Genomic DNA, 16,094 nt, shown 5'->3' with positions numbered 1-16,094 from the left:
CAGGCACAGATCAGTAGGTTAGACCCATAAATAAACCTGTCTATATATGGCAAGAAAATGTGTCGTTGTGTTTCTACCTTTCAAATCCAAGTGCAAACATAAAGAACCTAGAAAGATTTCACCATCAGAAGAAAAAGCAAATTAAAGGTAGATTGAGATTAGCAGACAGACTGCTACACATAAAAGGTGTAATTTTAGGAGGCAGATACAAATTATTAGGAAAGGCCAAATATATGTTTTCATTTCAACATTATTTTCCCACATTACAAAAGAATTCCATCCATAGCCAATATCACTATGTCTACATTATAATACAACAAATCCCTTCAGATCCATATATAATTGACCTTGCTTATTTGCTTCGACAGATTTGAATTGTTGAGTAATTCCTTGGTGTTTGGTTTCTTTCTTTCTGACTCAGATTCTACAGGATGCTTTCACTAACTTGGGACTTCATGCCAATCTCTCTTCTCCCTGAGCACTCTCCTCTTCCACAAACAAACAAAAAACTCACAAAAAGTCCTCCTCTGATTCTAGAAACCAAACCAACACACCATTTTCCAAGGCTCTGCTGTACTGTCTCGCCTCATGTCTTCTTGGAGCAGCTTCTGCTGTCCACTCAGTTTCCATTAATTCTCCACATGGCAGATAGAGTATAAGAGAAGCCAGGATCTTGGCCTCCCTAAGGGACAAATCTACAATCTCCATCAATAATGAATTTCCCCAACGTTTCCTCAGAGGAACAGGGTACAATTAAAAAGGTTATAAGTCCTTGCACTACTAGAACCTAAGGGCATCCGTGAATGAAACTGGCTTAAGCCCAATTAGAGGAATCAGTACATTTGTCTTCTCTTGGAACAACCCTGCTCTTACAGTTCCCATCAATTCAGTATAAATCTGACTGATCTTATCCAAGAAGTTAATAGAAAATTGCTCACAGTGGGCGACTGCCACCTCAGTTTCCAAGCAGAGACAGATGGAATTTCCCAGATGGTTTGTCACTGAAAGTGCAAGGCTGGATGAGACTTCACAGAAAGCATGGTAGAGCAGAATACCTTCTTGGCCTTCACCCAGGTCATAGTGAAGGATTGAAAGTGGATTCTGTTACAAACAAATCATAATTGCCTCAGTGGGCTCACCACCTTGTCCTCTTTACCTACTTCAAAGGGGTGCAGATCTTACACTGAAATTAGTCAATATTTATCAAGAAGCTGTCATAGGCATATCTTTCTGTTAGGTAAAACCTGACAAAATAGACATAGTTATCCTCCTCTATTGCATCTTACATTCAAGTGAGATTAAGAAAAAAATTATAAACAAATAAAACAGGCTCAAGATGGCATTAACTGTGGTACTGTATTGCTAAGTTGGGCAGATGAAGAAAGATCTAAGAGGAAACAAGAAAAATGGGCATAAAGACTCAAGGAGAACACCAAGGTCTTGAATAAAGAAAGATGTGCATCATTTGCTGATACTGGAGAAAAGTTAAAGGAAAGAATTAATTGACTCACTTTCTAAAGGTTATTTACTGAGCCCTTGCTATAAACCAGACAATGTTCTAGATAAGAAGGATACAAAGATAAACGATAAGTAGCACATAGGTGGTGGCACTAGCGGCAAAGAACCCGCCTCCCAATGCAGGAGACGTAAGAGGTGGAGGTTTGATCCCTAGGTTGGGAAGATCCCCTGTAGGAGGGCATGGCAATCCACTCCATTATTCTTGCCTGGAGAATCCCATGGACAGAGGCACCTGGCAGGCTACAGTCCATAGCATTGCACAGAGTCAGACATGACTGAAGCGACTTAGCAGCAGCAGCAGCAGTGTATGGGTGAGATAGACAAGTAAAGAGATATTTGGAATTATGCAGTAAATGTTCTAATCCTAGGAAGCCTAAAGATCATAGACATATCTGAGGAGTTGATATCTATTCCAGACTGGAGGCTTTAGGGAAGGTCCACTTTGGGGTAACCTGAGGCTGAACCTTGAAGTGAGAAATGGAGTTAGTGTGATAAAGAAGGGCAGGAAGGGGGAGCACAGGGCTTTGTGGATGATAAAACAGCACAGCCAAATGCACAGAGACATGAGAAAAAGAGTATATTCACATTGTAGGTAGCTGAGGTTGACGGAAAGCTACACTGAGAGTGGAAACGAGGTAAGAGCTGAGCAGGTGATATCATGAAAGCCCTTTCTCCGGAGTTTGGCTTCTCTTGTGCCCTTGAATGATTTCAGGCATACAAGTAACAAGTTTTGCTATAAGGGCACACTGTGATTTGGGTAAAAAAAAGAAGACAGGAAGGAAGGCAGAAAGAATAGTTAGAAGAATACTGTGATAATCAAGGAAGAAATGACGGAGGTTTCACCAACAGCAGTGGCAGTAGGAACAGAAAGAAGGGAGTAGACGTGGAGAAAGCAGGAGTTATGGTACTTGCCTCCTGGATGTGAAAAGCAGAGTCTTGGAAGATGTTTGGCTCCGAACGGCTGACAAAAACAAAGCTGTTCGTTATAGGCAATGAAGGAAAGGTGTGTGTGAGTTTGTGCCTACATGTGCGTGCACATACACGTTTGACTATGTATGTAAATGGACCCATGAGATGCGAGAGGGGAGAGGTAGAAATGGAAGGAGGGTGACGTGGAATAACTCATAGAATGGACTGCCTGCAGAGGCAGCAAAGGAGAGGCAGAGATTTAGGTTTAAAAGCGACTAAAATTTGGAAGGCAGGGAAAAGGGCACAGAGACAGTAGGTGGAAACAATAATAAACTCTCCTTACGACTGTTGAGTTGGAGGAAGTCAGTGGGAAAGCCTTGTAAAACAGTTGAAACGTGCTATTAGAGAAAGGGTAAAAAGCCAAGGTTAGAGATTTTTTAATTTAAATGTCATTTGTAAATTAGTAGCTGAAGCTTTGCGAGTGGATAAGCTCCCTGAGGCACTGGGAACAGAGGGAGAAGAGAAGAAAGGCCATAGTGTTTTGGGAAACATAGTTAAATTTAAAAGAGCCAAGACCCAGAGAGACATGAGAAGTAGAAAAGTATGGGAGTCCTGAGCCCAGATTAGAATGAATATTAAAAGGAGGATATTATTCACAATGTCAACATCAATGGAAAGAAATAAAAGACCCAACAAAAAGTCATGCCTCAGCAACATTATAAATTATATCACTGAGAGGGTGAAGCTGGGAGGGTGTGGGTGGGGTCGGTCAGATTGCTCATGGTGAGGAAATTCAATTAGATCATACTTTTATTTTAAAGAGCATTTGTTGAATATCTATTATTTGCCAGAGGCAGTGATCTAGAATTGAATAATTATGATTTTTAAAAATCTATACTGTCTAGAATCTCAGCAATAATTTGGATATTACGTTCCAATTTATTTCATTATTATATTTTAGAAGCTGTCTTGGCATGGCTTTCCCAGAAGGTTACCTTCAGACTGATTCAAGTCCAAGTAGTTTATTCAGAGGTGACCTCAGAACAGTTTAGTAGAGGTGTGGAGAAATAAGCAGGAAGGAAAAGGAAGCCCATAAAGGCTGTGTTATAAAACTGGCTGGGGCTCAGTTTCACTGGCAAACTAAGAGATCTTGTAAGACACTTTTCACATATCCTAATGGAGAGGCAAGGAAGCAGGGGGGTATTTATCCACCAACTTCTGTCCCTCATTGGTTAAGGATTACTTTTGGAAACATTAATTCTCCAGCATGTCACAGCTTGACTGGTTTGCAGAAAGTTTGCTCCCGAGGCTGGAAAAAATGTCCTCAAATAGAAAGTCAGAGATGTTTCCACTAGGCAGCCTTTGCCACTATAGGTGAATGCTAGAGACCTTTGGGTAGAGATGCAGTCGCTGTAGGGTGTGCACAACATGAAGCTTGAAGACTTGCAATGAATGGGCTCAGAGACTGGGACTGGAAGAGTTAGAGCTAGAAGGGCACAATGGAGATATCTAGTAATTCTAATATTTCCCTATGATGTAGATCAGGAACCTTTAATTCTTTCCTCAACCACATTTCTATGATAACAACTACCTTAAAATTAAGATGGAATTTAATGTGCACATTATTTTATTATTAAATCAATAAAATTTTACCTATAGTACCCTTTATATGTACACTTTCTGTTTGTAAAATTCAGTATCACAACCACATGGTAAAATAAAACAAGGCTCCCTTCTGATTGAACGACATCAATAAAATGAAATTTCTATGTCAAATTTCATTTGCTGAATTTAACAGATTGTGATAAGTTTACTATTATGTAGTAGGTAACCTGGGACTTTCTATTTATGTTCTGTTTAATTAAGTATGCATGTTGCATGATTCCAGCAGGCAGTTGGTTGAATAAGACTAGTTACCTACTGAAAGCTGATTCACTCAAAAGAGAGAGAGAGAGCAAATGTCACTAATATTGTAGACACCAACCTTCCAAATAATCGGTGTTGTCTGATAATTATTAAGCACTTACCATGGGCTAGCAGAGCAGAGATTTAGCATATTACAAAGATCTATGTCTTCAGGAGAAAATGAGAGAACTTCAAAGGCACAACATACAAATACAGAAACTCTAAAACACCTCTAAAACAGATATTGATCACAATTTAAACTGATTTTTTAAATTTCTTCTTGTCCATAGTCCTTTGATATTTTCAATGAATAAAATTGTAAGACTTTCAAAAACATGAAATTTGGGTCACTATGATAGCACTTAATGTAAATTATTTCTTGACACAGAAGTAGGATGTTGGAAAGAAAGCTAGGCGCCCTTACTGGTTAACAATTCATATGGGAGTGGAAGACTGTACCTGAAAAAACTAAAACTTCCAATATACCACAGACCTTTGGAAACTGTGATGGTTAATTTTGTTTATCAACTTGGATGGTGTTTTTGTTGAGACTGACACTTGAATCAGGGTACTCTGAGTAAAACAGATTGCCCTCCATAATGCTGGTGGGCCTCACCCAATCAGAAGAAAGCCTGAATAGGACAAAAAGACGGGCCTCTCCAGGATTTGAAACAGCTCAACTGGAATTCCAGTTCAATAACCAACTTCATCACACCATCAGCTCTGCTGGGTCTCCAGCCTACTGACTCACACTGCAGATTTCCATCCAGCCAACTCCATGATCGTGTGGGACAATTCCTTATAAAATATATAAACACACACACGTCACACACCCTATTCTGTTTTGCTGGAGACCCTGGACTAAACCAGTGTCCTTGGAAAATAGTCAAATTTAGGCATGTAAAATCCCCAAATGCCAAAAATCTATAGTTTGACTTATTTAATTTGGTGTGTCTTTTCAGTTTTAAACTTGAAAGATTTTAATGAACCCATTTTTACAGGTGACCGAGTAGTAATAATATTCAGTATTTCTTAATAATTCCTGTATGCTACGTCATTTAATCTTTACAAAACCCTGACAAGCTAGGTAGTAATATTGTCCTTCTAGATAAAATTTCTAAAGACGGTATTAGATTGCAGCATGGGGGTCTCAACTCAGATTGAGTTGATCTTGGTCTAGTCATTCAGCTTCCCAAAGTAGCAATTTCCTCCTGTGAAACAAAGGAGGAAAAAAAAGGATATTATCTTCTCATATGCTCATGAAAGAATTAAATGAGATATAAAACCTGTAAAGCACTTTGACCCTAACTGGCCCAATGAAAATATTAACTATATTCTGCTGTTAAGCATAAACTATCTAACAAGATAATGAGGTGTGAACCAAATTTTATTTATTTCTATGCTCATTGTGTTATATGATTCCAAGAAGAGCTTTTTGTCAAATCAATTCTTTTGATGTTTCCATATAGCCTATATTTCTAGTAATGTTCTCTCTATATATCCAAAAGCCTGGTCTGAAAAGGCTTTCTGCAAAAGGTGGCATATTGCTAATGCACTTCAAGATGGGAACTTGAAAGATATAAAAAGGATTTGACATCTGGCATGGTGACTCAATTAATTACTGTGTTGGATTAATTAGTTTACTGGGTCTCTTGAGACAACATCATGAGCCTGAACAGAGTAACATAACATTGGTTGGTGAATAAGCAATTTAAAAGAGTGCGCTAATTCCAAATTTGATTTCAGGTTGGGTAAGGTAGGGTAAGGTAGGGTTAATAGATTATATATTGTATGATGAAGAAAATGTACCTTCATGATATAAAACCTATATTAAATGACTGTCAAAATTATAAAGAGGTAATAAAATTGTGGAACTCTTTGAATTAACACCTAATTCTTCAGTCATGATAGTTATGAAGAATTATAACAAGTATTTTGCCCAAAGTAAGAAAAAAGAACCTGCTTGTAATCATTGTATATTTTCTCCCAAAGCTTTTAATAAATTTAGAATTCATGTAAAGAAATTCCTAATAATTTTTATCATACTCAGATCATGTGACAGATGCTATTGGGAAGGAGTGTGATCTGGTATTTAAAAACACAGATTCTGGAATAAAAAAGCCTGAGCCTTAATTTTCTTATCTATAAATAAGATTTTAAATAGGACCAAATTCACAAGTTTGTTTTGAGGAGTAAAGGAGCTAATACATTTCTAATCCTCCATATAGTTTCTAGAAAAAAATAAGTACATAGTGTAACTTAGATAATTATTCTATAGAAGTAACAGTAGTGCCAAGACTACTAGTAGTATTTAATGACATAAAATCCAAAGTAAATTCTAGCGAGAAAATACTATTATCAAAAAAAAAATTTTTTTAAGTATATTTTAGCAAAGCAGCTACATTTTACAATAGAGGAAAATTCTATAGTTTAGGGAAATAACATGAATCAAATGTTTAAATTCTAAGACAAAAGAAGAAAACTAGGTTATTAAGATTATTTTCTATTAAATAATTATTCACCACAACTGGGTTTTTGATATCCTAAACAGTATCCATTCACTTCAAATAGTATCAAAAATACCACAATGTCACATCTATAACCAAATTATTTAAATGATATTAAGTATGGCATAAGATAGCTTTAGAGTGGTACAGAAATATGAAAAAAAATTATATCATGTCTAAACAATAGGAAATTACTTCACTGAAAAATTAAACTTCCACAGATAGGTTTAATTTCCATACATCATAATTTAGCACATGCTAAAGATGTATAAAAAGGATCATTCTACATATATATCATGATATAAAGATTAATTAAAAATTACATTTTCATAGAGATATTATGCTGATATAATAAAAAGGAAAACGTGTTTCTTACATTAACAACAGCTGACACCTAAGTGGCATCACACTTTTGAAGAAATAGCAGGCAAATGACAGAAGTTTGTGTTGGTGTCTGATACACAGTGATAAATAAGATAAATATCTTCTTGCCTAAAACATTTTGAAAGCAATGCTACAGCACCAATAGAAACGCCCAGATAAATGGGTTTTGCAAAGGATTTAATTCAACCTTTGATGTTGAGACAATCTTCCCCTTGCCTTTGCTTGATTAAGCAGTATAATAGCTAGTATCACCCTATCAAAGGAATCAATAGAGCAGTCCACTGTACAACTCAGCCTCTAAGGTCAGCAGTGTTTGCGGAGCCACTTCTCAAACCCCTTCTGCGGCAGGCACACGGACCACCACACGGTACACTGCTCCAGATTATTAAATATTTAGCCTGGTCTGTCAACTTGTTTGGTTCTTAAATACATGTGAAGTCTCCTACTTTATCCTTTTACGTATAAACACGAGGATTTAGAAAGTAAAAAGCACACTTCTAGAATCTCTTATGCTGTTTAAAAGTTGGATGACACAAATGTTTCTTATTTATTCTAGTCATTACTTTTAGTTAAATCAATAACCTCTTTCTCATTCACATGGCACTAAATAAGCAGAGAACTGCACATACTAATTTCTTTCATGTAATAACCCGAAGAAATGATTTCTTTCATGTAATTCAACTGAAAAAGGAAAGCAACATTGCTGAGTCAAGCACACTTGTTTAACAAGAACCCCTCTAGGAGTTCTTACACCGCCCCCAACCCCCACCACCTCAATGCAGATAGAGTCATTTAGCAGGCATGAAACTCTTCCTACATAAATGGCATTTAGAGAGAGGGACTTCCATTTCATATATATATAATTTCTGGATCTCCTAAAGAATATAAAATATCGTTATCCCCAAGTTTCGTCACTTGTATTATCACGCATAATAGGAAAGGTCCTGGTGTCCTGATTCCTGGACTTTGTGCAAGTTACCTTACTAGACAAAAGGAAATAAAGCAGATGGAGTTGAAGTTGCTAGAGTATCCTGGATTACTCAGGTGGGCCCAATGTAATCACACACGTTCCCGAATGTGGAAAGGGAATACAGAAGAGTCAGAGTCAGAATAAAGATGTGTAGAAGACAGCCATTGCTGGTTGTGAAGATGGAAGGAAGCCATGAGCCACGGGTTGTGGACAGCCTTTAAAAGATGGAAAATGAAAGAAAACATCTGTCCCCACCTTCTAGAAGCTTCAGCAAAAAATGCCCTGAAGATACTTTGATTTTAGCCCTGAGAGATTCATTTCAGACTATAAGATGATGGACTTGGGTTGTTTTAAGCCACAAAGTTTGTGGTAACTTGCTGGAGCTGCAATAGGAAACTAACATATTGAATTAAGAAATGAAGTGTAAATGTAATCAAATACTCCATCTTTCCATAACTTTTTAAGATAGCTAATCAATCGTTCATATAATTTTTCCCAGAGGTAGACTTTTTAAGCTCAGAATATTTACAAAAAAGTTAACAAGAAAAATTATGATGCTGATCACTTATCCTCACTCTTAAAAGTACAAATAGAATTGCCAAGCAATATCAAGGTTGTTTATTTCTTGTTCATCATGTAAACCTGTAATTTATGACAATTTGTGTCATCTTAAGAAGAAAAGCATTTGTATATGTTATTAAATATGAACAATATTAGTCTGGCTATGAAGATAAAGCAACCTTATAAATTACCTTACTAAATAACCATTCAGTGTGATTAACCTGTTTCCTTCTAAATTCTGCATATAATACTGTCAGAGACAAACAACTTGGAAAATATTCCAGTTTTATGGTCCGTGAAAAAGAGAAAGCAAACTGTTACTTTTAGTGTTTTCACCAGGAAGCAAGCAGAGATCATTTCTGTACCATGACAAAGTACTAAGAGTCAACCATCTCAGAACATCCACATACCAAGGAATTATTATTCAAGTCCATCTTCCCAGCGAATGGTCCCCAGGTGGTTCCCACTGGAAGTTGCTGCCGACTCTGAATTTTTCGCTCTCCATCTCTCTGAAACACCTCCAGCTCTCCTGCAGACAATGAACACACGAGCGTTTAAGTACTTTCACTTGCGTTTTACCAACAGCTGACTTTTTGTGTGTTTGGTCTCCATGCACAATATTCTCAGGATTCATATAACAAGAATTGATTATGTTCATCTCAACTGATCTTGGTATCCTGACAGGATAATAAAACTTGTCCTTTTAACTGTATTCACATTTAGTCCAATTTCTTTCTTGAGTTTTTGCACACTTATCATCTACTGTAGGGCTTCCCAGGTGGCTCAGTGGGTAAAGAATCCACCTGCAATGCAGGAGACACAGGCAGAACTCGATTTCCATCCCCGTATTAGAAAGATCCCCTGGAGGAGGGCGTGGCAGCCCACTCCGATATTCTCACCTGGAGAATATTGCTCCTTGCATGGACAGAGGAGCCTGGTGGGTTACAGTCCATAGCGTTGCAAAGGGTCAGACACGACTGAAGTGACTGAGCATGCACACACACACACGTCTATTGTAGTCAATTCTATTCAGTAAATCCTTAAGAACCAGAAATGATAACACATCTTCAAAAAGCACTGATACAATGTAAAATCAGACAGGAAACATTAGGACAATAGCTCAGAGTTTAAATTCCTACATTTGATTACCAATGTAGTAAATCATTGCAATTACAGATATATATGAAGTGAAGTGAAAGTCGCTCAGTTGTGTCCAGCTCTTTGTGACCCCATGGACTATACACAGTCCATGGAATTCTCCAGGCCGGAATACTGGAGTGGGTAGCCTTTCCCTTCTCCAGGGGATCTTCCCAAAGTTTGATCTCCCAGGGATCAAACCAAGGTCTCCTGCACTGCAGGCAGATTCTTTACCAGCTGAGTCACCAGGGAAGCCCAAGAATACGGGATTGGGTTGCCATTTCCTACTCCAGGGGATCTTCCCGAGCCAGGGATTGAACCTGCATCTCTTGTGTCTCCTGCATTGGCAGGCGGATTCTTTGCCACTACCACAGTGATACAAGACTTTTGTGAAGAACATGGAGAGTTTCTTTTTTTTAAGTGCTTGGCAATTTCCTGAAATTACCACTAGTTTCAGTGGATAGGACAACTACATGTGCAAACTGGAGGTGTATGTTTTCCCAAATTAAAAAAAAACAATGTTCAATCAAAGTCATTATGCTTTTATATTTGGTACTTTAGGCAAGACTTTATGCTACAAGTTTGGACAAAAACCCTCCCCAAACAAGCAGTTTAGGTTGATACTCTCCTTTATTTCTTCCCAATTATTACTTTGTGATCATTATATAGTAATAGGAAACTAAGACAGTATTCAATGGCATACAGTAGGAATCAATCAAATGCTCACTTAAGAAATAAATGAATGGATTAATAAAAAAATAAATGAAGCCTTCAAAACGTCAAAGAATGGCCGTTAAACCTAAACATTGTTTGCTGCTGCTGCTGCTAAGTCGCTTCAGTCGTGTCTGACTCTGTGTGACCCCATAGATGGCAGCCCACCAGGCTCCCCCGTCCCTGGGATTCTCCAGGCAAGAACACTGGAATGGGTTGCCATTTCCTTCTCCAATGCATGAAAGTGAAAAGTGAAAGTGAAGTCGCTCAGTTGTGTCCGACTCTTAGCGACCCCATGGACTGCAGCCTACCAGGCTCCTCCATCCATGGGATTTTCCAGGCAAGAGTACTGGAGTGGGGTGACATTGCCTTCTCCGAAACATTGTTTGGGATAAATTAAAAAAAAAAAAAAATCTCAATCAGGAACTGGAGACCTTCTTTTTAAGTACCTAAATCCATGACATTCATGTTCTGGGATTATTTCCATACTATATTATCACACTAAATTTTTTAATATTTCAAAATATTAATCATAATAGTGTAATCTGTTATTTTTAAAATATAATTTTATCTCAACCTGTTCAAGACCAGACCTGAAAATGGAAGAAATGGAATAGGAAGAAATATGAAGGTTAACCCATATAGAATAGATAGCTGAGGAAGATTCTAAATAAAACAGAATATATTCACTTGCTTCATTCAGTATGACACTGGGATCTAAAAAGATATTATACAAATCAACTTACTACAAAACAGAAAAAGACTCACAGACTTAGAGAATGAACTTGCAGTTGCAAGGGGCTGAGGGGGAGAAGGATGTGAGAGTTTGGGATAAACATATCACACACTTCTATATTTGAAATGGATGACCAACAAGGAACCACTGTAAAGCACATGGAACTCTGCTCAGTGTTGTGCGGCAGCCTAGACGGAGGGGCACTTGTGGGAGAATGGATACACATACACGTGTGGCTGAATCCTTTCGCTGTTAACCTGAAATTATCACAATGTTGTCAACTGGCTTGTTTACCTTAATACAAAATAAAGTGTTTCAAAAAATCAGAACGAATTCAGTAATTACACTTTGCAAATGATATATAAGTCATGGTAGGTGACACAAAATATTTGCTTTAATTTGACCTTAGTTTCCATCAAGTTAATAACTAAATTTAAATATATAGCTTTAAGCTTGATGCTTTTAAAAGCAACACCATAGGAATAGAGTTTTCAAATGATAATTTTCTCCAAATATATGCCCAGGAGTGGAACCGCTGAATCATACAGTAACTTTATTTGTGGTTCTCTAAGGGATATCTATACTATTTTCTATAGTTGCTGCACCAATTTACATTCCCACTAGCAGTGTGTGCTGCTGCGTGTACTCAGTCACGCCCGATTCTTTACAAGCCTATGGACTGTAGCCCGCCAGGCTTCTCTGTCCATGGGGTTTTCCAGGCAAGAATACTGGAGTGGGCTGCTATTTCCTTCTCCAACCACCAGTAGTGTAGGAGGGTTCCTTTTCCCCCACAAACTATAATTCAAAAAGATACATGCACCCCAATGTTCACTGTGCTAAGTCGCTTCAGTCATTTCTGATTCTTTGTGACCCTATGGGCCATAGCCCGCCAGGCTTTTCTGTCCATGGGATTTCCCAGGCAAGAATACTAGAGTGGGTTGCCGTTTCCTTCTCCAGGGCATCCTCCCAACCCAGGGACTGAACCTGCGTCTCTTACATCTTCTGCACTGGCAGTCGGTTTCTTTACCACTAGCACTAGCAGTACTGTTTACAGCATCCGAGATGCGGAAGCAACCTCAGTATCCACAGACAAATGAGTAAAGAAGATGTGGTACATACATACAACGGAATACTACTCAGCCATAAAAAAGAATGAAATAACATTATTTGCAGTAAAATGAATGGACCTAGAGAATATCATACTAAGTAATATGCCAGACAAATATCATATACTATTGCTTGTATGTAGAATCTTAGAAACGATACAAATAAACTTATGTAGAAAACAGAAATATAGACATAGAAGACAGAATTATGGTTACCAAAGGGGAAAGAAGGAAGAGCGATAAATTAGGAGTTGGGGATTAAAATCACACTACTAACATGTATATATGGAATCTAAAAATATGGTACTGACAAACCTATTTGCAGGGCAGGAATAGAGACGCATATATAGAGGATCTACCAGAGGACACAGCAGGGGGAAGAGAGGGTGCGACAAACTGAGAGAGTAGCAAGGAAATAGATACATTACCATGTTAAAAAGATAGCTAGTGGGAAGTGGCTATACAACAGGAGGAGCTTAGTCTGATGCTCTGTGATGACCTAGAGGGGTGAAATTGCGGGGCGGGGAGTGGGAGGGAGGCTCTACAAGGAGGGTTACATGTATGTGTGTGTGCATGCTAAGTCACTTCAGGCCTTTCAGACCCCATGGACTGTAGCCCTCCAGGCTCCTCTGTCGATGGGATTCTCCAGGCAGGAATACTGGAGTGGGTTGCCATGCCCTCCTCCAGGGGATCTTCCTGACTCAGGGATCAAACCTGCAGTTCTTAAGTCTCCTGCATTAGCAGGTGGGTTCTTTACCACTAGCGCCGCCTGGGAAGCCTTCATATAGGTATACTTGTAGCTGATTCACTTTGTTTTATGGCAGAAACCAACAACATTTTAAAGTAATTATCCTCCAATTAGAAAGAAAAAAGAACACTATTATATATAAAACAGATAATCAACAAGGATCTACTACTGTATAGCAGAGGGAACTGTACTCAGTATCTTGTAGTAACCTATAATGGAAAAGACTCTAAAAATGAATACACACACACACACACACACACACATATATAACTGAATCATTTTGCTGTATATCTGACACTAACACAACACTGTAAATCAATTATATTTCAATAAATTTTTCAATTGAAAGCAATACCATCAAGCTGAATTCAATATCTTATTTATCCACTTTGTATCACCTTCTTTTAATAGTTAGAAGACAGACATCCTTTTCTGTGGTTTTACTGCTCAGCCCCAAAACCAGAATAACATATATAAACAACAATCCACTAAAATATTGTGTAATGGTTAAATTTTGCCCATTATGAACATAAATGTATCTGTATCTGAATAATGACGATGTACTGGAAACAAGAATTCCATGTTCACCGTAAAAATTTAAATTCAAGAACTAAGCCACCATCCTTCCTTCTTCTCATGCTTCCATCCTTTCTCATTTGTCAATGACAGTAAAAATGGAAGTACTCATAAACTTATTAAATGAAGACAGACATACACTTCTATTATTTTTCATTCTTACGTATCAGTAGCTAAAGATGATCTGTAATGAGGCAAATGGACCCAAAAAGATTCAGTAAGTCTGAGCTTCTTAAATGTTGATTTATAAATAAAAACTTGCTTTAAATAACATATTAATGCTTAAAAGTATTGAACTCCGAAGCCTACCTGGAGTTCAGGAAATATGGAACAATAATAATTTGTTTTCTGCACGCAGAATAACAAACCCATTTCTGAGATTTTCCCCTGAAAATATATTTCAACCTCATACAAACCTTTTGATTAATGAGTTGAAATCAGAGACTTGTATAGGAAATCCTCAAAGATAGAGCATAGCCAACAATCTGTTATAACATCAAAAAGGGCTCAGTGGGAGATATCCCTTATCATATGCCTGCATTTTCATATTGATAATGCAGTTATTTAAAATTGGGGGATAACTGTTCTATTTGAAAAGAACCTGTTTAATTTCTATCTGATAGTTCTTATTTTTCAATCATACATTTTAAACAATTTCCTTACAATTTACCCTTTAAAGACAAAATACTTTTCAATTCTTCAGCTAAGAATATTCTTTTCTGCATAAAAATAATGCCTAAATAATTTGTTGTTTTTACATACAAAAAAAAATGTCATGTCACATTTCAAGTGACACCAGAGGAATCATGAAAATCTTTGAAAACCCTTTAAAAATGTAATTCATCCTCTCTTTCTTCCACTGACATTTTTCATTTGAAAAGGGTTCAGACTCAATCAAACAGTGACTCCTTATCTATACCTGTGGATTTACAAGCAGGTCTGTCTTTTAATGGATTAAGAACTACAAACTTAGGGCAAGTCATGAAGTGATACCCAAATATCTCCGAAGTTTCCAAGGTGTCTTTGACTATGCATCAAAATTTTAAGCAGGACAAAAATAGGTTTATGAGCTCTTAAAGATGGCTATAACAGAAAGTCCAGCAACTGTTCAAGCTCTCAAGTCAATCTCTTCAACTCTGTTAGACAAACTAACAGATCTCAGGCAAATCTCAGTCTCCTTTCTAGTCTATCAAGATGTTAGACATTATTTTGGGGTTTGTGAAATTCTTTCTGCTGCTGAAACAGTTAAATAAAAATATTCATTTATTCAGAGCAGCTTTTCAGAAAACTGGGCTTCCCTTGTAGCTCAGTCAGTAAAGAATCTGCCTGCAGTACAGAAGACCTGAGTTTGATCCCTGGGTTGGGAAGATCCCCTGGAGAAGGAAATGGCAACCCACTCCAGTATCCTTGCCTGGAAAATCTCATGGACACAGGAGCCTGGTGGGCTGCAGTCCACGGGGTTGCAAAGAGTCAGGTACAACTGAGCGACTAACACTTACTTTCAGAAAACTGCAAGCACATTGCAAAATAATTAGCATTTATACACTACCATGCCTACATAGTTCAATGAAAGCAACAGAAATATGATGGAAGCTTTATTTCCTTGAGTATAATATTTTTAATTTTTTCAAAGTCTAATAAGAGCCATGAAATAGAGGAAGTACCATGTACTACAATAAGATTACATTTTAGTTCCTCTACCAAATAGTCAGCTGATGGCCATGAATAAATTCTATGTTTTCTGAATCTTTGGTTTGTCATTGTTAAACGGGTTTGTCACTTACTACTTAATATGGAGTCCATGACACCATGATTTTCTTTCTCCAGATGTGATATATTATGAGAGGTAGAAAGAACACTGAGATGGTGGGTCAAAGACTCAGGTCTTAGAACTAGCTTATCATAAAAGGAATGTTCGACTTGAAAAGATGAGAGATTTCAAAATAAAGAAAGCAAAGTTCCCTTTTCATTGGATTTGCTTACTTATTCTTTTTTTTTGCATCCATTCATTAATTTATTCATCCATTTATTCTACTAATATTTATTAGTTACACTCAGGCATAAAGCAACAAACAAAGCAGATTTAGAGCCTGGATATGTTTGAGGAAATGTAATCCATAAGGTTTGGGAAGTTGAAGCCATAGAATTTAGTATTATTTTTACATTTTAGGAATTAGAAAAGGAGAAATCCAGCAATGATGTTCTGGGGATTTGGCAGGGGCAGATGGATCAATGGCCATATACCTATTGAGACAAGGCACTCAGGGAAAAAAAAAAAAAAAAAGATCTAAGGTTAAGATGAGGGATCATAGCTTGGAAATACTGG

General features: G+C 37.4%; 1 protein-coding gene across 3 annotated transcripts in view; it reads right to left on the bottom strand.

Moving 5' to 3' along the window:
* ZFPM2 (zinc finger protein, FOG family member 2) overlaps positions 1-16,094 on the bottom strand; it is a 525,087-nt gene that overhangs the window by 243,716 nt on the left and 265,277 nt on the right. For all 3 annotated transcript variants that reach the window (XM_070382168.1, XM_070382167.1, XM_070382169.1), the window contains one exon: positions 9,165-9,283. In XM_070382168.1, coding sequence (XP_070238269.1) covers positions 9,165-9,283 — 119 coding nt within the window. The remainder of the gene's footprint in view (positions 1-9,164; positions 9,284-16,094) is intronic.

The sequence above is a fragment of the Bos mutus genome, chromosome 14 (genome assembly GCF_027580195.1).
Source record: "Bos mutus isolate GX-2022 chromosome 14, NWIPB_WYAK_1.1, whole genome shotgun sequence".
Lineage (NCBI taxonomy): Eukaryota > Metazoa > Chordata > Mammalia > Artiodactyla > Bovidae > Bos > Bos mutus.
The sequence above is the reverse complement of the archived record's forward strand: the minus strand, read 5'-3'. Positions and strand labels throughout refer to the sequence as shown.